This window comes from Bos mutus, chromosome 6 (genome assembly GCF_027580195.1).
Source record: "Bos mutus isolate GX-2022 chromosome 6, NWIPB_WYAK_1.1, whole genome shotgun sequence".
Taxonomy (NCBI): Eukaryota; Metazoa; Chordata; class Mammalia; order Artiodactyla; family Bovidae; genus Bos; species Bos mutus.
The window spans coordinates 86,473,490-86,500,675 of record NC_091622.1 but is presented as its reverse complement, the minus strand read 5'-3'; the positions used below and the strand labels follow the sequence as shown (position 1 = coordinate 86,500,675).

At 38.3% G+C, this 27,186-nt stretch overlaps 1 protein-coding gene across 6 annotated transcripts in view; it reads right to left on the bottom strand.

Moving 5' to 3' along the window:
- Window positions 1-27,186, bottom strand: part of SLC4A4 (solute carrier family 4 member 4) — a 362,219-nt gene that overhangs the window by 12,291 nt on the left and 322,742 nt on the right. For all 6 annotated transcript variants that reach the window (XM_070372496.1, XM_070372497.1, XM_070372498.1 and 3 more), the window contains 6 exons: window positions 26,924-27,037; window positions 25,215-25,376; window positions 15,856-16,034; window positions 14,632-14,704; window positions 4,986-5,054; window positions 1,633-1,806 (listed from right to left, as the gene is read on the bottom strand). In XM_070372496.1, the coding sequence (XP_070228597.1) occupies window positions 1,633-1,806; window positions 4,986-5,054; window positions 14,632-14,704; window positions 15,856-16,034; window positions 25,215-25,376; window positions 26,924-27,037 (771 nt within the window). The remainder of the gene's footprint in view (window positions 1-1,632; window positions 1,807-4,985; window positions 5,055-14,631; window positions 14,705-15,855; window positions 16,035-25,214; window positions 25,377-26,923; window positions 27,038-27,186) is intronic.

Sequence of the window (27,186 nt, the reverse complement as noted above, 5' to 3'; positions counted from 1 at the left end):
AAACAGCTTGCATATGATTGCTAATTGTTCAAAATTAAGCCATTATACAGGTTTTTGAAAGTCAAAAAATGTGTACAATGCACAGTTCACAGAGGCATCTCCAAAATATTAATAATGGGGGAGTATTCTAAAGGAGGTCATCCCTGGGTGTTCTTTGGAAGGAATGATGCTAAAGGTGAAACTCTAGTACTTTGGCCACCTCATGCGAAGAGTTGACTCATTGGAAAAGACTCTGATGCTGGGAGGGATTGGGGGCAGGAGGAGAAGGGGACGACAGAGGATGAGATGGCTGGATGGCATCACTGACTCGATGGATGTGAGTCTGAGTGAACTCTGGGAGTTGGTGATGGACAGGGACGCCTGGCGTGCTGCGATTCATGGGGTCACAAAGAGTCAGACACGACTGAGCGACTTAACTGAACTGAACTGATTTAGTTTACTCAGACCATTTATTCCAATGGGGTGACTTTAATCACCACCTTTAACTGAATATTTACCCTTAGTCAGACACTGTGGTAAACTCTTAGACAATATTTTCTCATTTATTGCCATGACGAACAACCCAAAAGGTAGATGTTAGTATCTCTAATCCAAAAGGAGAGAAAACTGAAGCTTAGGGACATATGAAGGTTATCCAAGATCACAAAGCCAGATAAAGGGAGAATACAATAGGTCCAGTTTTCTAACTTGAACCCCAGGACTCTTGAGCTCTGTATCTTTGATTTTATGAACTGCTCTTTAAGGTATATTAAAGATGCTTTTGCTCAACAGCAAAATTAATATGCAGTAGGACCTGGAAGTCCTGACTCTGCTTCAAATTAACAGTTGTCTTTAGATTATGCTCTATGTCAGCCTCTGCATCTCTTAGAGAAATAATAACTTAATTAAAAAGAAAAAAAGCAAAAAAAAAAAAAAAAAGTAAAGCTACAATAGCATTATTTCCCACACACACAAATTCAATGATGAAGTCAAATACAGAGCTAGCATTTCCTTATGTCCTTCTTCATTTGTGATTCAGAGTTGAACATTAGCTGTTTCACCTTCCTTCACATCATAACATGGCAAGGCGAGCCCAGACTTTCCCTAACACTTAGCATGATACAAATTTGAAGAACTTCAAAAACTAAGCTTAGATCTCCATTTCTTCTAATTCACTCATTGACCTCTTATAAGCTGCCAAACTGGCCCTCTATTATTTGACCTGAAGTGTGCCTGAAGTGTATTCTGATTGACTCCAATGTAGCAATATTTCAAAAATAACTAATGTCATGTGTACTTGTGTCTACCATGTGTCAGGCATTATGCTATCCCCTTTATATTCATTGTTGACGCACAGAGTAAAACAAAGATGCCATTCTCATTTTACTGATGAGTTAATGGGGGCTCAGGGAAGTTCACGGGTCAGCATGAACCAGAGCCAGTACCTGAACTCAGCTGTTGGACTACAAGGTCCAGCCTAGACAACCAGAGACCCGGGAACCCTAAGTTATAACCCACCAAACTGATTAGGTCAAAACTCAAAAAAAAAAAAAAATGGAACTATCCATAAAAGATACATGTGTCATCAATATTACAATAACTACATGATGCTGGTGTGATCTCATGAGTAGGTTCAATCAGAACAATCCCTACCATGACTGGAAAAATGATAGCAGCCACGGTGGACTTGAGGATCCAGAGCAAGGCTAAACAGAGCACCTGCAGGAAAGTGAACAGGTGCACTCGCCGAAGCGGGACGTGGCGCAGGTAGATAAAGTCAGGCTGATGCTTCAGAGGCATCAGGAGCAGCTTCAGACGATCCATGAACTGGGGAGAAAAGGGAAGGAGAGGACAAGTGTGTTACTTCAAGGGCTGATGCACCAAGTCATTTCTTTCCATCTAACTCACCACTGGTGTTTTATAGTCTATATTTTAGGCAAGCAGGGACCTTGTTAGAGAACACTGGTCAGGAAGAGAAGAAGCATCATCTAACACAGTAAATCAGTACGACTCTTCCGGTTTTTGTTACTTTGCAGGAAAGTTATGCAGCTATAGGACGATATGAGACAAAGTGGCCACTAAAGAATAGTCTCAAAGTCAAATATAAACTCAAGATGTTCATCTCCTACTTTTTTAAGATCTTGGAGTTTTCCTTTCATTTTATTAAACTTTATTTATTTTTGTTGTGCTGGGTCTTCATTGCTGTGCATGAACTTTCTTGGTTGCAGTGAGCAGTGGCTACTCTCTAGCTGTGGTGCATGGCTTCTCACTGCAGTGGCTTCTCTTGTTGTGGCTTGCCAGCTCTGGAGCACACTCTCAGTGGATGTGGTGTGCAGGCTTAGTTGATCTACGGCATGTGGGATCTTCCCTGAGCAAGGATCGAACCCACGTCCCTTGCACTGGCAGGCAGATTCTTAACCACTGGACCACCAAGGAAGTCCTCAGCTCCTATTTTCTACATGTGCTATCTACACCTTAGGAGAAGAGCCTGGGCCTATGCTACTAATAACGTGGTAAAGGAAGATAGCTAACTCATGTGTCTCCCTGTGCCTAAGCTGTCTTATCTGAAAAGAAGAGGCAATGCTATGTATCACATATATTTCAATACTGTTTTAAGGATATAAAAGAAGTATCTGACCTGAAAATGGGAATGCATTGGTATTTTCATAAATTTCACATTATTTATCTATGGCATAACTTAACTAATATATTCAGCAATAAATTACCATTTCGCAGAGAAAAGCCATGTGAATACTGTAGTGACTTTTAGATCACCAACAACTAGATACCTGATCTAGGAAAGGCTATTCCACTGTTACGTATAAACAAGTATTAAAATGACTACTGAACACCTATGTGCCCAGTGTTGTGCTTCAAAGAACAACAGCAAAAGAGACACTGATGTATAGAACAGTCTTTTGGACTCTGTGGGAGAGGGAGAGGGTGGGATGATTTGGGAGAATGGCATTGAAACATGTATAATATCATATATGAAACGAGTCGCCAGTCCAGGTTCGATGCACGATACTGGATGCTTGGGGCTGGTGCACTGGGACGACCCAGAGGAATGGTATGGGGAGGGAGGAGGGAGGGGGTTCAGGATGGGGAACATGTGTATACCTGTGGCGGATTCATGTTGATGTATGGCAAAACCAATACAATATTGTAAAGTAATTAACCTCCAATTAAAATAAATAAATTTATATTTTTAAAAAATTAAAAAAAAGAACAACTGCTCAGTTTACATCAATCATGATAATAATGATGATATTTAAATACCTATCATAGGAATTTTCACGTGGAAGATGCTTACGAAACACCTGCTGAATCGAATGATCATTTAATAAGAACTCTGAAATAATATTTCTACTTTCTCTCTAGAGAAAAGGGAAAAATGTAAAGTAAATAGGCTATCACAATCTTCCCTGAAGTGATTTCTTATTTAAAGAGTTTTCTTCCTTCCTCCGAAGTTATTTTTGACTGATAGGAGCAGTCCCACCTATGAAGATTGAGGTAACAAAATTTTTTACTAACTCGAATCTTGCCAAAAAGGTCTAAAAGAGGAAGAGTTGGGAATTCCCTGGTAAGTCCACAGGTAGTTCTCTGATCTTTCACTGCAGAGGGCACAGGTTCAATCCCTGGTAGAGGAACTAAGATCCCACAAGCTGCACAGTGTGGCCAAAATAATAAATAAATAAAAATAAAAGAGGGAGAGTCAAGAGAAAAAGTAAAGAGAAATGGCAATACGGCAACACCACAGTAGAATTTTAAAAATCCACTAGCTGTCCTTTCGGCAAGGGATCTTTTTTCCCCTACTGTTATAAATTCACTGATTTTCTTTCCTTTCTGTTTAACTTAATAAGCTTGTAGCTCCAACCATTGATTACACATCCAGAATACATAAATCAAACTTTTGATCTAGACTGACTTATTTAGGCTGAACAAAAATATGATCTATTTGTTTGAGGACCATGTTTGTTTCATATTTTTCCATTTAAAGTAAGAAAGAATATTTACTATGTTAGGTAAAACTATTTTTACACATTTGTACTTCCCAGAAGTTTCATGGACATTCATGAAGTAAACCCACATTCACATCCTTCTAGTCCAGTCTATGAAGAACGACCTCGTATTTTGTAATAAATATACAAATGGTGAAGAACTTGACTCAAAGAACTATAGCCTTTCTCTTTTGGGAGTTCTGGCCACTCTATCGGACTCTAAATTCAAATTAATCTAAATCCAATAAATGAAAACAAGGATTATTACAAAGGGGTTTAAATAAATTCTTACGATGCTCACAGGACATGCAGTCTTTTCCATGAAAACATCACTAAGTGCTAAATAAGGCTACAGTTAACAAGGTGCCAGAAAGCAGAAGTACTTCCAGTTTCCTGGTGCCAATTAAAGTAAACCTCAATTGAAAGACGAAGTCCCTTACAAAATTTTCCTTAATGACTTTTTAAAAAGGGGGGCCAGTTTTACCCAAGATGTGACAAACTGAAATTTCTGACAAAAGTCGCACATTAACCATGTTGACTTGATTCTTTTATTGGTGCAAAACTCTTGATCTGTGATCTCAGCCACGTGAAAAGCAAATCAAGTAAGAATAGGTTGCTCTTAGTACAGGGTAAAGGCAAATGGATAAATAGTTCCTCAAGCACATTCAAAGGTTAGACTTCCTTCTCAGGAAAGAAGGAAGGAAAGGAGGGAGGGAGGAAGGAAAGAGGGAGGGAGGGAGATCACAGAGAGATTTCTTACTTTCCTAGTCAAAGGGCCTTTAACAGCTTATTTCAAGGATGAATATACATGACAACATTTGTTAACAAATTTACTTTTGTTAATTAAATCAGAAACACAGGTGAATGGTGGAGAAAGTAGAAAATAAATGCATTTTAAAATTTAGCAGTTAAGGATTAGCACTTTTTTCCAATGATCTATTACTGGACTGTTTATACTACTACTAGAAAACATTAACTGTGTTTAGATTGCTATGGAAAACTTACCTGCACACCATTAAGAGATGCTACCCCCATATACAGGAACACACCATAGAGTACAGGCATGGGAATAAACTAGGATGGGAAAAATGGAAGAAAGTTTAAAAACAAAAATAAACAATAATAATAATAACAGTAAAAGATAAGACTTAGTAACACAGTGACCACTTATCAGTGTGCTTTCCTCATCATTGACAAACTTCTAAACACTTTGTACTAGAAAGAAATAAAGGAGGGTGAAGGAGACTTTCATATTGCATCTGATGCTTGTTTGCACTTTTTAAAAACAATTAGCATGCATGACCTTAAAATGACTTTTTTAATGGAGAAAAAGTCTGTCTCCCTTTCCCCTTAAAAGGAATGACCATGTAAATCAGATGTTTGCATGAACTGTGCAGCAGAAAGAAAGGCAGAGGGTTGCCCCACTCCTGAGACCAAATTTCTGCCCAACAGTCTACTGACTTTTCTCTAAATAATTTTCACCAAGTGAAAATTACAGTATTTATACACCAAATATCAGCTCAGTGTATATATGCCTCTTTCAATTAAGTAAACATCAAACTACTGTCCCCCTTCTTCTTCTTGGGAATATTAAAAGGACTAACTAATGAGAATGCTGCTTGAAAGGAGCATGGAGCATCTGGAAGCAATTAATCACATACACAGATTAATACACATCCTTTAATAATGAATTAATACATTTTCATGCATCAGTTAGCAAGAATTTATACAGTAATGTAAGGGAAGTTCCAATATGTTTGTAACTTTTGTCTATTCCTAAACCTTTGAAATGTTCCTAGCACTGTGAAACAAATCAAATCAGGGATGACTGTTTCTGGGAAGTCTTCTATCCGAACAACAAAAAAGGGTTCTCAAGCTTGGATTTTGAAAAGAAGTTCAAGTTCAGGAGTTCTCAAAGCTCAAATACTAAAACCACAATCAATTAAGTCCAGTCTTACCAAATCTGCACAAAGGAGGCTATTGTAGCCAGAAAACAGTATGACTTTAGAGTAATTTTTAAAGAACTATCACATGTATTAAGAAATTGAAGCAAAATGTTTATCAGCCTTTCCTTGTGATTACCTCAAACAGTTCTGTATCTGAGACCCTTTGGAGACTACTAGAGAAATAGGATAGATTCCAAAATAAGTCATAACTGCCAACTGTTATTGATTAGTTATAAAAATGTAAATTTATTATAGAGTAAATATACTGATTTATGAAAACATTCGGAGAAGGCAATGGCACCCCACTCCAGTACTCTTGCCTGGAAACTCCCATGGATGGAGGAGCCTGGTAGGCTGCAGTCCATGGGGTTGCGAAGAGTCGGACACGGGACACGACTGAGCGACTTCACCTTCACTTTTCACTTTCATGCACTGGAGAAGGAAATGGCAACCCACTCCAGTGTTCTTGCCTGGAGAATCCCAGGGACGGGGGAGCCTGGTGGGCTGCCGTCTCTGGGGTCGCACAGAGTCAGACACAACTGAAGCGACTTAGCAGCAGCATGAAAACATTATGTGCCTCTTCTAAAAAAGACCAACAATTTTAACATAGCTAATCTGATCTTGAACTCAGAAAACTAAATGACTTCGAAAGTCGAAGGTGGTGGGAAGGGCAGAGTGAGTGGCAGTGAAGCCTTCATACTGTAATATCCAACAGTCACCACAGAGGTGAATGCATCATGTTCCAGACACTTGAGTCTGGACGTTGTTTTCATTTTCTTTAGAATGTGTGTGTTTCCATTCCTTATGATGCTTCCATACAAATTTATTTAAAAACAAAATGAAACTAAGGAAAAGACCCTTTCATATTTTTGACTTGTTTTTTTAAATTAAATTTTATTGGCGTATAGTTGTTTTACAATATTGTGCTAGTTTCTGCTATACAGCAAAGTGAATCAGTTATTTGTATATATATTATCACCTCTTTTTATTTTTTGACTTATTGTTTTGTTTTGACTTATTTCTTAATTTTTAAAATATCTTCCACAGACAAGACCACTTCTATTCTTCCTCAATATATGATGATTTCTGATCATGTCATTTCTAATTTCTTGGGAAGAAATGAAAGGTGGAAGGAGAGAAAAGAAGTATATAGTTCATGGGAAACTTGTTAGAAATCCTGCCATAGTTATTTTTTAATCTGGCTTAAAAGAAAGTAATCACAAAGATAATCTTGGATCTTATCCCCACCTGTCACCTAAGCTTAGCTAAGCATTTTCTTGAATGTGGTTCTAATGCCAGAGTGAAGGCAATTTGTGCCTTGAGCCTAGGTCTGTTCTCTCTGAACTGATGATGACACATATTGCCAAATTAATCACAAGATGAAATCAGAAGGTAGCATTAACTCAGAACATGGTATGAGGAGGAAAATAGCTTTAGAGATGATCATGTTTTTTAAAAATTATTCTGTGGTGAAAATAGTACATATGAAGAAGGCTATTAATTTGATTTTTAGCTAAGTTCAATGTGATACAAACATCTTATTAAATCCATCATTTTCTTATGATAGTGTGGTGTGTCAGTAAAAATCTTTCAGTTTGGAAATTCTGATGAAACATAACAGAATTACTGGGTTAGAGGATATTTTTTTATTGGATTTGATTTATGAGTCATAGCAGAAGGTCAATCCTTAAAAATTCATCACAATATAATATTAATCACAATAGAAATTTCCCAAAGAAAGGAAAAGAAGAATGTGCTTTAAAAAGATAGGATCCCATTTTAACTACTATGATATACATAGTAATATCAGGGAGACACTATTATAAAGCAAGACAAGAGAAATTAAAACATAGAACACAAGGTATACTAAATTCACAGGCATATCAAGAAGTATCAAATGATAAAATTATGCCAAAAATCATACAAATAAGCAATCATACCCAGAATGCCAAAAAGCATAATTGTAGATAAATATTATTCTACAATGCTTTCAATAAACATTAAAAATGAAAAAAAATTAAATGCTTGATCCTATCACTAGGTAGAATAATGAAACAGAGATGAGATCAATATTAACATATTCAGACAATGTTACCAATGTTTTCAAATTCTGGTGACATATTCTTCCCTTTGATTTTGATACTGTTAGATTATCCCCATAAGAAAAAAAAAATGTAAAAAAGGTAAATGCAATTTTAAAAAAAGGAAGGCAGGGTTTGCAGTTGTCCACAGCACAGATTTCAGTACAAGAATGAGGTCTCCCAGCAGAATCATAGTCAGTGTGTGTGTGTATAAAAACGAGAATGAGATCTTTATGAGAGCATGGGCATAGAGGTTAGACAGACCTGGGTTACAATTCTGGTACCTGCCGTTGTGCAACCCAGAGAAAATGATTAACTTCCCCATTCTTCAGTATTCTCATCCATATAGTGCTTATGATAAAGATTTGCTGTTGTTTAGTCACTCAGTCGTGTCCAACCCTTTGTGAGACCCATGGACTGTAGCCCACCAGGCTCCTCTGCTCATGGGATTTCCCAGGCAAGAATATTGGAGCTTCCTTCCCAAGGGATCTTCCTGATCCAAGGATTGAATCCACCTCTCCTTCTTTGGCAGGGAGATTCTTTACTGCTGAGCCACCAGGGAAGCCCCATAACAAAGATTGCATAGCACAGATATTTAGTTCAGGGTCTGGCTCATATAGATATCTGATGAATGCTGTGCTGTGCTTAGTTGCTCAGTTGTGTCCAACTCTTTGTGACCCCATGGTCTGTAGCTTGCCAAGTACCTCTGTCCATGGGGATTCTCCAGGCAGGCATACTGGAGTGGGTTGCCATGCCCTCCTCGACGAACGTAGTACTGAAATCATTATCAAGAGGGCTTTTAGTGGCAGGTCGAGAAGCCTACACGTGCAAAGCAGAGGTTTCTTTGGCTCCTCTGTGGTGGGCCTGACATGGCAGGAGTTTAGGACAGAAGAAGGGCTACAAAGGTCAGAATACGAGACTTGGTTTTATCGAAGTTTTACAATATTGCTTTTTCAACACTAACAACTGTCTTCAGGAACATGTTATTAAAACAATATCCTTACACCCTTAAGCCTTAAAAATCAACGTAAGGAAGCTGCAGACTTGCAATCTGGTCCGTAATCACTGAAATTGTGGAGCAAGCTATGATGAAGAAGTTTGTAAAAAGGCTATCTTTCTCTATACTTGAGAGAATTAGATATTGGGTCAGAGAAGCTGGGGCAGATCATCTCAAGGAAAATGAAAGTGAATTGTTCTTTGAGGGCAAATACTGTTTTATCTCAAAGGTGGTACACCCCGTGGTTATGAGATCAGGCTTTGGACTCAGAACTACCTGAGTTCAAATCTTGGCTCGAACAATTCAAGGACTTTGTGACCTGGCAAGTTACTCATAATTTTTCTTAACTATAAAGTTGATTCAGGAAGGGATAGTTAGGGAATTTTGGATGGATATGTACACACTCTATATTTAAAATGGATAACCAACATGGACCTACTGTATAGCACATGGAACTCTGCTCAATGTTATGTGGCAGCCTCGATGGGAGGAGAGTTTGGGAGAGAACGGATGCATGTCTATATTTGGCTGAATCCCTTTACTGTTTGCCTGAATCAATCACAACATTGTTTGTTAAATGGCTATTCACCAATACAAAATTAAAAAAAAATTTTGAGATGTTAACAACATAGTAACTGTGTATTATATGCTTGGTGAATAAATTCAATTAAAACCTTTTTTAAGATTAAAAAAATCCTAAGTAAGTATAATTTTGGTAGGTGTTATTGGAGAACTAAATATAAAAAGTCTGTGCAGAGTCCTTAGTCTAAGTCCAAGTTCAATAAATGAGAGCTATGAATACAATCATCTTTATCATCATCTATATTATCACTTCTCCTTGCTTCCCTGTTACTGAGCAGAGTGTACAGCATATAGCAGGAGCTCAACAAATGTTTGTCAAATACAATTTAAATGCTCTCCTCCACATCCTAGATCACTGAACAAATCTGAAGGATAAATTCTGGTCACTCCTCATGTTAAAGATAAACTAATTCAAGCAAAGGCAACAGAAATAGCAGTGAACTTTTCTTGATCTTTATTGCTTTAGGCTTGTCAGAAGAATGGAAAAAGCAAGCTGCAGAAACTGCCTTTCATCTTCTTCCTGCTCTTTGGTCTCCCTGCGTCTCCCCATACAGAACACTAGCTTAACAGGCAGTATTTCCGCTGCAGAAACACAGATCTAAACTGTCTAGCCAGCCTGGGAAGTCGGTTATTCCTGCTTCTAAGCACTTCTGTACTGAACCAGTGGTGAGATGTGAAGCATGTACCACTGGTTGCTGGCCAAGGTCAAGGGGTGTCCTCCAGAACTTAAAGCTAGTACATTATGATTCCCTGCATTGCATTCTTCTCTGTAAAAAGACAGAGTGTGGCAAAGAGATCAAAACAGAAGTCATCAGCTTCAAAGTAATCAATGTTCACAGTAAGTCTGCCTACATAGGCATGGGGAACGACTACCCAGACTATTTAATGCATGGCAGAAAATACAACTAGCCCATCGGAGGTCACCAAACCTGTGAGGGATCCTGGGAGTTGGGAGGAAAGTTGGGAGGAAATTTTTAAAACTCACATGTTTCTGTTTCATTCATTTGATCTGCCTTTCAAAGGCAGCTCTTTGAAGTAAAACCATTCCTTAAAGTTGTCATGTGTTTCCTTAAAACACATGGTTATACAGACACATAGTCACATTCCCTCCTCCAAGTTAGGTGCTAATACCACTTTCTAAGTGACTTCTGAGGTTAATTGTTAATCTTGACTTTTCTCAGTCATAACTTAGGTTTCAGTTAAACTACTCTCAACATCCGTTTCTTCCTGTGTTGACTTTTCAAATGAGCTAACAAGGTTCCTGTAGTGAAATGCATGTAACTTAGCAAACTTCAGTGCTAAGGGCACCTGATCTGAAACTGGCTGACCTGTTCAGATGTGGTTTCTAAAGTAAGGAACAGCCTCACTAACTGAAGTAATGAATTGCAATAGTCAATGCTAGACTATTGAACCCTTGTTTTTAAATCTACATTTCCTACAATACGTTGGAAACTATATTAACAAGACAATTTCATTTCCCATATCTTGGGCAAAATTTTGCCTGGCACAAATGATTGTTGAACTCCTTTTTTCACTTTTCACTGATTCTCATATTGACTCCTTTGTATTGACCCAAAGTTGCCAGGTAGAAATAGCCACAATTGTCACCCTGTTTATTTAACCTATATGCAGAGTACATCATGAGAAACGCTGGACTGGAAGAAACACAAACTGGAATCAAGATTGCCAGGAGAAATATCAATAACCTCAGATATGCAGATGACACCACCCTTATGGCAGAAAGTGAAGAGGAACTCAAAAGCCTCTTGATGAAAGTGAAAGTGGAGACTGAAAAAGTTGGCTTTAGCTCAACATTCAGAAAATGAAGATCATGGCATCCGGTCCCACCACTTCATGGGAAATAGATGGGAAAACAGTGGAAACAGTGTCAGACTTTATTTTTCTGGGCTCCAAAATCACTACAGATGGTGACTGCAGCCATGAAATTAAAAGACACTTACTCCTTGGAAGGAAAGTTATGACCAACCTAGATAGCATATTCAAAAGCAGAGACGTTACTTTGCCAACAAAGGTTCATCTAGTCAAGGCTATGGTTTTTCCTGTGGTCATGTATGGATGTGAGAGTTGGACTGTGAAGAATGCTGAGCGCCGAAGAATTGCTGCTTTTGAACTGTGGTGTTGGAAAAGACTCTTGAGAGTCCCTTGGACTGCAAGGAGATCCAAGCAGTCCTTTCTGAAGGAGATCAGCCTGGGATTTCTTTGGAAGGAATGATGCTAAAGCTGAAACTCCAGTACTTTGTCTACTTCATGCGAAGAGGTGACTCACTGGAAAAGACTCTGATGCTGGGTGGGATTAGGGGCAGGAGGAGAAGGGGACGACAGAGGATGAGATGGCTGGATGGCATCACTGACTCGATGGACGTGAGTCTGAGTGAACTCTGGAAGTTGGTGATGGACAGGGAGGACTGGCGTGCTGCGATTCATGAGGTCGAAAAGAGTCAGACACGACTGAGCAACTGATCTGATCTGATCTTATCTGATGGATACTAGTACCCGAATGAGGGGGAGCCAGAACATGAGTACTTAAGGAAGGTCAAAGGAAAAGCAAGCTTATGCTCAGTGATCCCTTATACCTATATCACTCCTTTCTCTGCATTGTAATCTGTTCCTGTAGATAGTAACATGTTTTACAAATCAGGAGCAAAAAGAATCAGCATAAAATGAAGAAATAAAGTTCTTTCAGCTTTAACGTCTCTACAGCCATATTTGGGTGAGAAAAGAGTTAGGAAGAGACCCTGCATTTCTTCCTAAAAATAGCAGTTTATACACTGTTTGTTCTCTGTGTCCCTTTGGAATCAGGCATGATTACTCAGTTGACAGATTCTCCAAGATAAAGCCAATCTGCTATAACAAACAAAAAAATTTAAACACATCTGACTTTTTTGAGTTAGGATTTTATACTGCATTCATGAAAAGAAATTATATAAAAATAAAAGAAAAAAGAGTGGGTGGTGATGAGTACATAGGAACTGACGGGAACATTTTGACTTATTTTCACTAGTGGCTACGTACTAACAGATCCTAGAAAAGAAACTCTGCAGATGTGTCATATGATGCGAGTCCACCTTCAGGGGTTCCAGGGGCAAGTTCCTAGTAGAGCCTTCCACAACTTGAGGCTTCAGTGATCTAAGAGCTGACCTGTCCACATGACCATGTCCATTGGCCATGTGGGAAAAAACTGTCATTAGACTTTCCACCGGCTGATGTGCTGGGGTCTATGGGGCGACAGAGGACACACAGCACTTCAGCAGAGAATTTGATGCTATGAAACTCACAACAACTCAAATCTCCCCCACAACTTGCTCTGCACTGGCAAAGTGACAATAGATTTCCCTCTGTCCCCACAGAACATAAGACCTGCCCTTTTTTACGGTCCTCTGTTACGTAACCAGAAACAAATTCCCTGCAGTTACTTTTACTTCCCCACACAGTACATGAGATACATATTCCTTCATCATTCCAGTCAAAAATTAATTACACGAGTTAACTGATATTGTGGAAATAAAAGGCAAAAGAGGAAAACTTAAGTATTTTACTGTTTACAAACTGTTTTGTGCATATTGTATGCATTAATCTAATTATTCCGAAGGTAAAGTCAGTCCTGGCAACCCACTCCAGTACTCTTGCCTGGAGAATCCCATGGATGCAGGAGCCTGGTAGGCTGCATGCAGTCCATGGGGTTGCTAAGAGTAGGACACGACTGAGCTACTTCATTTCACTTTTCACTTTCATGCATTGGAGAAGGAAATAGCAACCCACTCCAGTGTTCTTGCCTGGAGAATCCCAGGGATGGCGGAGCCTGGTGAGCTGCTGTCTGTGGGGTAGCACAGAATCGGACATGACTGAAGCGACTTAGCAGCAGCTAAGTCAGTCCTAGCTTTGAGATCATATTTCTACGTTCCACGAATTCATCTAGTTGGCAATTGTCATATAAATGTGTGAACTTGAAAGAAATGAAGTTTTGCCTTTCCCTGTACTTCTGTATTGTTTGAATTCTTTACAAGAATGCACTGTTTCATTACTTGTATAATTAAATAAGCATTTAAAAAACCTTTTTAAAAATTAGAATTGTTTAAAAGCAAACAAAAATTTTCAGAGAAAAATTTGGAAGGATACTGCTAACAGTGGTTATTGACAGCTATTATTAGGTCCATAGGTGATATTCATGCTTTGTACTGTAATGCCAAGCATAAGATACAAATTATCAATCACTGGCAAGTACTGTTTCTATAATAAAAAAGAATAAAACATTTGTGTTGCAAAAGAAAACGGAAACTTCATGTTATATATATATATATATATATTTTAGTACCATCTCCACTTCTAAATAGGCTTTTTAGTACCATCTCCACTCCACATACAGTTTATATTTATCTGTTAAAGAGACATTCACCCCATCAATCAAACCTGCATATTGACCCTAACTTTCTAAATAACCTATCATTTTTATTCCTCTAAAGTTCATTTCTAAAGTTTTCCAGTTATAAATCAGTAATTTCAGTCTCTCTTTGTGGACATTAGGCCTTGTGATTTGAAGAAAACAGAAACAGTCAGCAATCATTAAGAATAAGAGAACAATTACAAAATAATCATCCTGAGTCATTCATGTTATCCAGGAGTCTAATGTGGGAAGGGAGGGTATGATTTAAAGACAAGTAAATGGGAAGTGATGGGAGGAAAAGATGCAGAGAGACCAGGAGAGTGAAAAATGTTGGGAGTGGAGTTCAGGTAGTAAGTGAACTATATGAAACTGCCCTAGCCATAGGTCAAAAAATTTGAATAGTGGTAATTTAATATGGTTCAACCAAACTACTACAATAATAATAATAGAAGGAATGAAGGAGTGAGGAGATCAAGATGAAAGGTTTTAAAGTCTTCATTCTACCTGATTCCTGCTTCATTCAGTGTGTTATGCATGTGGTAAGAAACTCGCTGATACTTCCTGGAGAATTCTACTCTTCACATACCCAGTTATCTGTCAGTATTCTGAGAAGGAGGACAAGGCGAGTATTTTATATATTTACCTTCAAGATGGGAGCCATAAAGACTGACAGACCAGTCAGAATAAACACAAGGGTTCCAGTGACTCTTTGTTCCCTGAAACCAAATCAAAAGATTACCAATCTACCTCTTGTTTTCATAAACATGCTCTTGTCTTTTCACCTTCAAAAAAAAAAAAAGACTCTACATTGACCAAATCGATATTTCACAAAGGTGTGGATATCATATGCAATTAACACCTCAAGGACAGCTTATAGGCTCAATAGAACTATAAAATTCTCTTAAAACTAGTGCAGTGTGTGATCTGAATTCATCAAGGGAAAAAAGTAATTCTGCTAAATCCTTTGTCTTTTTAGAATCAGGGTTTAAAAATCGCTTGCTCTTGGTCAGTTACTGACCTATATGAAACCCTTATTTTTAAAACAAGTTGTACCATTATATAATTACACCTTCCTTCACAGGAGACAGTTATTACATTGCCCCACATTCTAATTAACATCAGCTCAGGGAATTTCCCAAATGCAATAAATCCCATCAGTCTCATTTCCAAATCAACCAACAACAAAAGTAATTTTTAACAAATATGATTCCCATACAACAATCCCCTCCCCCAGCTCCCAAAAAAGAATCACCCACTGTTGTGGTGTGGGAACTGCTGGCCCGGTCATGTGAGCTAGTCACTCGAGCACTTAGGAGCAGAGTCCATTGTGAAAAATACACAGTAGAGTATAAAGGTCTCATAAAAGCCCTTCATGGCTACCCAGATTGATCAGCTGGAGGTCAAGGTTTCTCAGTGCTTATGAGACAGAAAATTAAGTGGAAAATAAGAATTCCTTTCCTTTCATAGAATCTTGAAAGTCATAAGCAGACTCAAGAGTTTTAGAAAGTCTCAACAGAGCTGAAAAATGAAAGGCTTTAGCCTTTAGTTATGATTGTGATATAGTACACACCACAGCTCCAAAATTACTTGTGTGTTGAAGAAACTGAATGACCTGTTTGAGTTTTTACTCTGCACCCTTTAGCTCTTTGCTAATCAAAGGAAATGTATGTAACTTGAGAAGTGAACTCAAGAAATTGTTGAAGACTCTCTTTCAAATGAAAACTTAGTCCTTTTTAGAATAGCAAGTCCAGAATAAATCATTCGTCACCAGTCCTTTCTCCTCCACATTGGCCCATCTCCTGCCTGACACATAAATGTGTGAATGGCATGGTTTGTAGAGCCATTTTTTTTTTCTGATTTAACATACCTCACTCCTAGGAACTTGGGCTGTTCTCCAGGTGCAGAAGTCTCTGTCTCCATCTTCAAACTGTCGATGTGAGCGATGGAGATGACAGTAGCAGCCACATACCACGGAAGGGCCATGAAGGAGCACACCACCATGAGGATGGCCACCCAAAAGAGATCCAGGTGATATCCAGCTCCTTTCTGCAGCAAGAGGTAACAAAGCCATGTGGAGAAAGCACACATACTTCTATCTAATCATATTTCCAGATAGGAGTTAAGATTACCAAAAGTAACCAATGCACTCTGCTTGGAATACGTATCTACCAAAAGGTGAGCTCCTTGAATGAGGCTTCATCTTCCTCATGCTATCCCTCAATAATTAAATGCAAAGCTGTCACATGATATACATCCTTGAGCTTGCTTGTTTATTGTTAATGATCCTTTCTGCATCCAATCACATAATTGGAACAATAGAAATGTACAACTACCTTGAAGAGCTACTGAGATCCTCTAATAAAGTAACTGAGACAACGTTTCTTGTGGGAGCATAAATGGTAGTGATGGTTATAGAGTAGGAGCTCAATAAATGATGATAGCAGCAATAGTGATACTGGTTTTTAACATAAGCACAATAAGCTCCTTAGAAACAGATGCAATGCATTCTCTGCTTGACTATTTAGCAGTATGCTGTTCACTCAGAGAGTACTCAGCACATGTAGACTAGAGATCCGAAAGCAACCTTAAGAAAAGCAACCTTGGCACTTTATGTGGAATCTAAAAAAAATGATATAACAACTTATTTACATGACAAAAATAGACTCGCAGACACAGAAGACAAATTTATGGATACCAAAGGAAAAATGGGAGTTGGGAATTAGGAGTTTGGGATTAACATAAACACAGTAATATATATAAAGTAGATAACCAACAGTGGCTGACTATATAGCACAAATAATGAATCTTAAAAAAAAAAAATTTGTATATATGTATATATTTTAAAATATATAATATGAAAAACTGAATCACTGCTGAACACTTAAAGCTAATCCAACATTGTAAATCAACTATACTTCAATTAAAAAATAAAGACAGAAAAGTACATAAAAGACCATTTCTCACCTTTCATAGTACAAGAAAATAATGGTTTAACAACCTATGAAACATTACACTTAAGGTAATTATACCCCCTTAATAAGAACAGGCTGATTTCAAACACTGCCGGAGAGTCACAATAACATTTACTGACTGGAAGAGCAGACGATGTAACAAAAGGTCTAGCTCTTTTACTCACTAAATAAATATTGTTAAATGTGTCCACGATGTTATTCTATGATTATATTTCTCTGCTCTGTTTGTGAAGAAATCAAATGCCTAACCCCCCTATGGAGCCTGAGAAAACAGAGCAGTCCATTTTCACAGCATGGGAGCAGCAGCGCCCAAAGCCAGTGTGTGAGCAACCTGAGGGAATGGAGAGGCTGACTGTAAAAAATGAGAGTGGGCTTTACACTGGGAACCCGGTGACTGCTATCATTCAGATCCTGTTACATTATTCCGAACACTACTCTCTTCTCACCGAAATGCCAAGATTTTACCCCTGGCTTGCACCCATGGGTCTAATGTTCTCAGAGAACTCATCACAGGGAAGGGTAACTGACCCAAGAAAGAAAAGCATATTTTTACTTTGTCCAGGTTTAGCTAAGAATGAAAGCCTCCTTGAGAGACAAATAGGGTAATATATATTCATAAAACCAGTTCATTGCAGTACAAAGCATAAGGGTTTGAACTGGGAATAGTTTAAGGTAGGGGAGAGGAGGGCAAGGTAGTGACTAATGAGGTGAATATATGCTACATCTGGGGGTCTCAGTCATTCACTCTGTCAACAAACTCTGACTGCCAACTTATAAACAGACACAGGCTTAGGTGTTGGTGACATATTTGCAAATAAACCAGACAAAAATTCCTGCACTAGTGGAGTTTCCATTCTACCGAAGGAGACACCAGTAAACAACATAAACAAGTAATCTATACAGTATCTAAAACAGTGGAAAGCACTAAGGAGAACTGAAGTTGGATTTGGAGGCTGAATACTGCGGGAAGCCACTGTAGTGTTTTAAAGCAAAGAATGACATGACTTGCTTACGTTCTAAATGCCATGGCTGCTGTATTAGGAGCAGACAGAAGAGAACAGTAAGCATGAAGAGGCTGCTGCCATGACCCCAAGCGACTGTCATGGTTAGAATCAGGGGGGCACCAGTGAACAGAGTAAAAGCTGGGTGCATTCTGGCTTTATATTGAGGTGGAACATAGAGGATTTGCTGACTTCTGCCTGTGGGTGTGTTGGCCATTCACAATCTGGCTTCTGTTCACATCATCAGCCTCATCTTTGACCTCTCTCCTACTTGGATCTTACAGCCACTTTCAACCAATTCCTCAAATATGTCTTACTGATGCCTTTGGCGTCTTTGACATCCCTCCCTAGAAAAGTCTATATTCTTCCCTTGGCTCAGTCCTACTCATTCTTAAGACTTAAATGGTTCCCTGTTAATTTATGCTTTCCTCTATCATGGCATTCATCATGCTGTTTTGAAATTGTAGGTGTGTTTATTTGTCTTTGATATTTGACTATAAGTAACATGAGGAACTGGACTGCATCCTGAATACCTAAGCAGAGAACATGATGTATAGTCAATGCTCAACTGAAGTTTATTAAAAAGTGAATGACAAGTAGAATGTGTACATTCTTTTGAGTGGCAAATATAAACTCTTAGTTAGCAATACAAAAAATTAAAACTTACTTGCTGATTGGCAGAAATGTGAACCTTTTGTTGGGATAAGGGGAAGGTGGAAAACATCTGGAAATATCACATAGCTACAAGTTTTATTTAGACTAAATCACTCAAGACTATATTAGGAGTACCAACATGGTAATTGATGGGCAGAATATCTTGTCACCATGGAAACTGTAATAACCTAAGAATGTGCACACTGGGTCAAATGAATAGTGGTTGCAGAAAAAGTCATGGAGGTGAGCTGCCCCCATGCTTTCTCTCTCTCCCCTTTTAAAGCAAGCCAGCTTCTTAACCTTTTTTTTAAAGAAAGAAAATTATTTATTTTTGGCTGTGCTGGGTCTTCATTGCTTTGCATGGGCTTTCTCTAGTTGTGACATGCAGGGGCTAACTCTTGAGTTGGAGTACATGGGCTTCTCATTGCAGTGGCTTATCTTATTGAGTGGCCTGGGCTCTAGAGTGTGGGCTCAGTGGCTGTGGCACATGGGCTTAGCTGCCCCTCGGCATGTGGCATCTTCCCAGATCAGGGATCACACCAGGAATCTCAACAGGTGGATTCTCGACCACTGAACCACCAGGGAAGTCCCTCCATGGTTTCTTAAACTATTTCAAGTAAAACAAGTCTGAACTAGATATCCAAGAGACGAGCAAAAAGGAACCACATAATACTAAAGAGGGTGGAATGAGAACTGTAGAAAGTAGAATACAAAGGTAACTGCAAAACCACCAGAACAAATAAAAGTTCTGGGACAAAGTAATTATAAATACATAATTACCCTGCCTCTTGACATCACCCCCTTCAAAAAGTCTTCTTTTCCCTCAACCAGGTGAGAGTACCTGATGCTCTTAAAAGGAAGGGAAAACCATCAACTTGACCCGAAGGCCCTACCTGGTTTGTTTCCACATTGTTCTCTCTCCAGGCCCAACCCTCCTTCTTTCACTGCAGCCACACTCAATTATTTAAGTCATTCATTCTCAGCAGGTTACCGGCTCTGTAAAGCCTGTTCCTACATAATGAGTCCTGTGCCCTCCTGTGTTCCTCTTACTACCCAGGCTCGCTCAGCTAATCCTACTGATGACATGTGAGATCTCAGTGTAAGTGCTGCTACCTTGGAACTCTCAGTACCTCTGGACTGGATCAAACCCTCTCTTACAGACTCTTCAAGCACCCTCCCCTTCTTTCATACTTCTCTGCAATGCTACAATGTGATTGATTATTGGAATGACACATCTCTTCCTCAGGGACAAGAAGATCCATGAGGACAGGAACCATATGCAAAGTTTTCTCTACTACTGAAACTCCAGCACGTGACACAGAGCCCACCACAGAGTGGACACTAGATTAATGTTCGTTGGATAAATGAATGCATGTTAATGCATCTGTTCAGTGGCACTCTACTAGATCCTAGAAATATAATTACAGCTAATACACAGTCCTTGTCCTCAAATGGTTTATAGAGTAATAAAAGAGTTGGCAAAATCAACAGGCATTCTCAATACCACAGTGCTAAAGGTCTATAGTAAGGGTGAGGTTGCGATGCCATCAGAGGGGGAGCACCTTTATTCAACTCAGCTTAAAGTCAGGGATGGTTTACATGGGAGGTGGTATCTAAGTTGAGCCCTAAAACATGAATCATAACCAGCTGGAAGACAAGATATAGGGAATCAGGGGGAAAACAACAGGCAAATGGGCTGCCATTTTGAGAAAATTGAGTTGGTGCTTAGAAGGAGATGGGAAAGGTATAAAATAAGGCTAAAAGAGTTAAGAACTTTCATGTTTTGTTAAAGACTTTGGAAGTTTTAATTATAAGAGCAATGGGAAGCATTTTTGTAAAATGCCATGTGTCATCTTCTCCTTACCCCTCATCCCTAGTGCCACTGCCTTCTTCATATTCCTGGCTTTCTTCACATTCACTCAGCAACCCTCGACCCTCAATACAGCTCTAGCCACAGAAACCTCTGCTTTATACTTGTCCCTGAGAGTTCACTCTCCTCATAGAGTAATCTCTTTAAAATCTCAGTCACTGTATGGTCCTTCCCTTAGTGGCTTCTTGTTTGACTTAGATTCTAACACCTAAGCACTGTACAATTCTCCTATATTAGTGTTTCTTACATCAGTGTTCTATATCAGTGTTTCTTACCATAACCATTTTGCCTACCAGGAGACAGGTGTCTGGAGATATATTTTGGTCACAACAACTTGGGAGAAAGAGTGCGACTGGCATCTAGTGAATAGAGGCCAGAGATGCTGCTAAATAGCCTACGATACACAAGATGGTCACGACCAACAAAGAATTGTTCAGGAAGACAATAATGCTGAAGTTGAGAGTGTTTGTTCAATGGTAATTTGGCCCCACTCCTACTGACTTTATCTTGAAACACTAATTCCCAGAGGCTCTAGTCACACTAGTTTATTACTTGTTTCCCAACACACCAAGCTCTTCCTCACCCCAGGGCCTTTGCATCTGCTCATATCTTTGCTTAGAAAACTATTTTTTAAATAAACATTCATTGGACACCTATGCTAGATCTTATGTTAGATAAAAACAAGAAGACAGAATACCTCCACTTGAAAGGTTTATAGATTATTAGTTGAAGCCAGAGGTGGAAGAAAAGAACTTATTGTTTGTGCAAGATACATATACAAGGTCAATTTCAGCCTAGCGGTGGATATGAGTAGTGAAGAGGGGAAATCCATGAAACTCCTTCAGGGTAGAGACCATGACTGAGAACAATTTTTAATCTTTAATATCTAATGCAAGTGTTTTATACATAGCAAGGACTCAGTAAGCTCAAAAAAGGTTAAGTCTGTCCTCTAAAGTGTATAAAAGTCTTTATCTTCATGGATATGAACCCAAAGGATGTTCTGCTTTCTTAACCTGGAGAATATTTTAAGTACAAGGATAGGCATTGAAACTTTCACTTCCTTTTGATACTATATGTACTTTGCAAACAGAGAACACCAGTCATTCAGGAGTAAATCCACAGAAATAAGAAATCTCTGAGGGGAAATGACAAGCCCAACAGTGTATTTGGTACACAGATGATAACAAAGGGGTCAGGGGCAGTACACACACATGAAAAGATGCAGAATAAACATTCATGCTAAAAGCCGCTCTGGATTCAGAGAGCAAGGTGGTTTATGAGGACACTGAGAACCATGACACACCATGGGAAGGGACACAGATTTGTACATAAATTCTAATGTATTCTAAACCGAGATTCAAAGAGGTCTGAAAAAGACACCCAAGAGTACAGAATGTTTAAGCGTATCTAGTGTGAACCTACAAAATCTTCCTGCAGTGATGACATCTAAACAGGGCTTTGACTAATATTAAAGTTCTCACATTCCATATGAGAACCAGAGATGGGTTAGAAGGGTCTCGGTTATTACCCACCTTACACATTGAGTACAACAACTCTGAGGACCATGCGGCCCCAGATAACAAAATTCTTCAGTGTTTAGTATATCTACCTTATGGAAATCAGTGTGATGGGCCACATGAGAGCTGGAAAAAGGACTAAAACATGGTCCTTGCCTTGAAAATGTTTTGGCTCAGAAAAAAAAAAAAAAAGGAAATTATACTAAAAAACTACTGCACGAGATATTATGTGACCAATGTATAGCGTGCATGTGTGTGTTCAGTTTCTCAGCAGTGTCTGACTCTTTATGACCCCGTGGACTATAGCCCCCCAGGCTCCTCTGTCCATTGGATGTCCCAGGCAAGAATACTGGAATGGGTTGCCATTTCCTTTTCCAGGGAATCTTCCCAACCCAGGGATCAAACCTGCATCTCCTGCATTGCAGGCAGATTCTTTATCACTGAGAAACCAGGGAAGACCAATGCACAGAGTAGTACAAATATAATAAGAGCAAAAACAGGTGTAATAGAAATTACATATTGCATATATGATTATATCATGTAATAGAAATTACATTATGAGTGAAGATTTCACTGACAAGTTTTTACAAGGATGGAGATGATTTTGATAGGTGGTAATCATTGAGCAGCGGAGAGGAAAGTTTGAATAACCAGCAGAAGAAACTGGCAGATTTGATGCCAGTAATTCATCTGACCAGTACATTGTATAGTACGCAGAATCATTTTAAATTTCGGGTGAGATCATATCACTTAAATCCCAAGCTAGGGCAAATGGACATTCTTCAAGGGGGAAAGGTTTAGAGGAAATAAAGTGCATAAATGTTTAGAACTATAGGACTGACATATAAGAACAAAGTTTTTAAAAAAAAGTTCCAGGGTTTGAAATGACACAAAGGAGACTGGTCATTAACTCATGGTTAAACCATTAGAATAGTCTAGACATGAGATTAAAGCACTGAGTCTAAGGTATGAGAGAAGGGATAGAAAGGAAAAAGGTAAAACAGGGCACCTTTTGTAGTTATTCAAGAAAACAGTCAAATTAAAGGTTTTACCATAGAGTATATCAGAGAAAATTTATTGCTACAATGATCTAATACCTATCTCTGGATACTGATTCCAAATGATTTTCCCTCCCACGTCCTATCTTTACACTTAAGATCACTTTCCTTCTGAGGAGTATGCCTTGCTTTGAGGTCTGAAGCTCAAACTCTTTCTGCTTCTGCCCATGACTCAGGGAAAAATCCTTGAAGAAGTTATGACCTTGCTGAAGCTCGTTTGCTTTTGAGTGCACTGCAGGAATAATGTGGAACATAACTAAGCAAAATGATGGCCACAAAAAGCCAAGTGCCTTGGTGTTCCTCATCAGTACAGAGCTGATCTGCACAATGGAAAGGTGGGTCCCATTCCAAACAGAGCAATCAGCCAGCCAGGGCCACTGGACTCAGAGCCAAAGCAAACACCACCCCCGAACATGCTGCTTTTCACATCGCAATGCCTCCATCTCCCTCACTGTTTCAGGTTTCTCTTTCGAATCAATTTCATAGCAGTCAGGGCTCTGTATCGTTTTAGACAGAATTTTCAATTTTCACATTCCACAGCCTCTTTCCAAACAAAATCTGAACAAAACAATATCCAGAGTGAGAAGCCTTCAATTCATGATCATGGTCCCACTGGTATCTTTAGATTTGTGTCAAAACACTGGCACTTATTCTAGAACTATTGTCATTCAAAGGAAAGATTTCAAATAAGCAATTCCAATGGTGATGAAAACACTTTTAAAATATATTCAGCTCCTATTTTAAGAGGTAAATCCTAATATGCCTTGATTTTCCAATGCTTTCTACAGGGAATAGAAGAATAAAATTTCAATATTTTATCTACCCTAAACTTGCTAAATTCAAAATTCTGCATTTATTAGTAAGGAAACTTAATGGGCAAAAGAATAGGCATTTGCCTTCAAGGATACATACCAAATCTGACCAACTAAATCTGAAAAGTAAGAAGATGTTTCCAAATATTTTAGGAATTAAATATATTAGTCAACATCCATTTCCAGCCTTTCAAACTAAACAAAGACCAAAATGCCTCCCAGTACAGAACATCTAAAAATGCTCAGCAAAATACAGAAAATGTCTCATAGAAATCATGGTCTATCTGTCAGAAAGTAAGAGAAATACTGGAAACAAAAAATAATGGCAGCAAGAAAGAATAAATCTACCACATCAGTAAACCCAAGAGCCTGAGCCTGCCCTATAACACTGGGCTAATCTTTGCGGGGCTCAGGCATGAGTTAGAATGACTGAATCCTAGGGACTGAACACCAATCCTAGGGACACATGAGGGGAAGGGTATAGATGGGAGACATCCCCTGAAATAAAACTAGGATACTCTAAACACAGTATAGCCATTTGGTCAACTAGGAAAAAAAACAAAACACCCCCCCCAGAGAGAGAGACAGTGAAGATACATACTACTTTTTACCTTGCCACTAGATATAATGCCATTACAAAATATCTCTAAAAATATTCCTAACCATAAAACTACAACTGAGTTTGGGGCTGGCATTCCCATTACCTTTGCAGTTTGGAAAACTCTAAGCCTAAAACACAGTGTAAAGTTATCCTGGCCTTCCATGAATTAGTCTTACCACCACCCCCTCAAAAATATATCGATGGATATAAAGTATGAACACTATATCCATCAAGCGTCTAAGCAATCAACAACATCTTCTTTGCCACATATTGTCCTACAAGGTAACAGTACCATCCCTCCATCAAACAGCAGAGTCCATCCGCACCTCCTTGAATGGAGGATGACACTGTGACTATTTTGACCAATTAACTCTGGCAAAGGTTGAAGAAAACCCACACTTTATTTCAACAGTTTTTTAGAAAAAGCATTTGTCTTTGCCTTCGTTAAGGACAGTTACCAAGTTAAAATCAGAAGGATAACAGTGGCTTAGTGGTAAACAGTTAATGCTGCCCTCTCCAGTGGTGAAGAAAACATGATTTGAAATAGTCTTTTCCAGGATTAAATAAGGTCTTCCAAAAGTAGTACACTGAGGACATGTGTCCACACAGGGTGATCTACGACTCTGTCAAGTCTTAAATAACATGCCAATTAAACTATCTTGCTTTTGAAGTAATCGGTATTTTTAAGCAGTACTTACAAAGAACGGAGACGGCAATGATAGCTGTAGTTACGAACATTACCTTGAGTTTGTGTTCTTTCCTGTTTACAATCACAGCTGTGATTTGCTGGTCCATGAAAATCAGGATGGTGACCAACAAAGCAGGTATGGCAGCTGCAAGGTACACCCACCAGGGGTTTCCACCAAACGGTGCAACAAACCAACCTCGGTTTGGACTCGTTGGCTTGAAGGAGAGAGAAGACATTATTTGAAACAATATTAATACGTACTCCATGATGAAAAATAAGTGGGGACGACAGTTTTGTATTTGGAGAGTCAACGTGTTAAAAAACAGAAACAGTTTTACTGATAGGTTAGACAGAGATTATTCACCAAAAAGTTCCTAAAGGAGGTTATTTTTTAGGCAATGTTTTAAATGAAGGAAAACTAAGAATATAGGGTGATGGAAAAGAAGTAAATGTCATTTTGCATGATCAGGATGATCTAAGATAAGACTCAGGAGGGAAGAAAGTGATTTAAGGGACAGCCATAAAAAAAACCCAAATGCAATATTCAGTAATGAGGGAGGCAAGAAACTACAAAGTGACCTTGAATTTTGTCCATAAGTTCTAGCAACTGCACTGAAGTTATGTCTACTACTGCCAAATTGAAATGGTTTCATAATTAATACATTAAAAGCTACAAATATTTAAAGTTATATTAAATATTTCTTATTTTCATATTTTCCTATTCTTTTCCAAATTTTAAACAATACAAATAAACTAAAATAGAATCCTATCTATGAATTATTTTCTCCACATTTACTATTGAGAAATCCTCACTTCTCCTAAAGATATTTCTGTTTCGCTTGGCTCATAACCCCATCACTGAACCTATACACATTTTACTACATTTACCAGGCTGTGAGCTTAGAAAGAAAGGAACTATGTCTTGCCCTTCAATGTATTTCAAATCCCTAGTACAAGGCTTGACTTAAAGCAAACATTCAATAAATGCTGACTTAAATAACTGAATAAATGAGAACTTATCTTTGCTAATGGCAGAGAAAATGCAAAAAAAAAAAAATTTGTTTGCTATAACACTGATATTCCTTTCTCATTAGGTAGTCATGAAGCTAAAACTGCTGTTAGTTTAATTTTTCTTAGCAAATATATGGTTATCAGGGATGAAGAGAAACATTAGGGGTGTTCTAGAAAATAAGTGAAAGACTTAAAATGGAAAATTTAGACAGGAATATTCAAGAATGACTGAAATGTAAATTTTACCCATTAGGTCTTCACATACCAACAAGTTTATAAAATGAATAATTCTCACATCTGCTTTGTATATAAACATGTGTGTTATAGCAAGTTGTTTGGTAGCAGGAAAACAGCACTGAATTAGTAGTGTAACCTTGGATAGTTTAATTTTTATAAGCTTCAATCTCAACTTCACAAAATCAGGATGATAATAGTTACATTACATCCTAGAACTATTATATGCATCAAGGTTACAAGTTGTTTTAAAATGTTTGGGATATTTTAAATACTCTAGATAAAACAGATTTTATAATTGTGTATTTTCAATCAAAATCAGTATAATGTGAACCTTGCATTTAGTTCTAGTCAGGCATTTAATTTTAGTGAAAAAATAGATAAAATGTATACCAAGAGACCATTTATAACATAAAGAAATGGATAACTATACAAAACTAACTCAGAGATAAGACAAAATAGAATAAGGGAAAAGAAACAAAATCAGGGAATGACCAAAAGACAGAAATTCACCTACCTTGAACTCACTTGGCACAATTAGTTTTGGAGTGTCCACACCTACTAGAGCATCTATTACACAAAAGATGAGAATGGACAAGATAATGGCAAAGTCACTGATGAGCTTTCTTGCCTGGGAAGAGAAAAAAGAAACAGGAACTTTTAAGCACTGGATATACGTGTGTCATATATATATGACATATATATATATATATATATATGTCTCTGAAGTGAATGAAGAATTCTGTTATTTGCTAACAGTTTCTAGTAACACCTTCATCA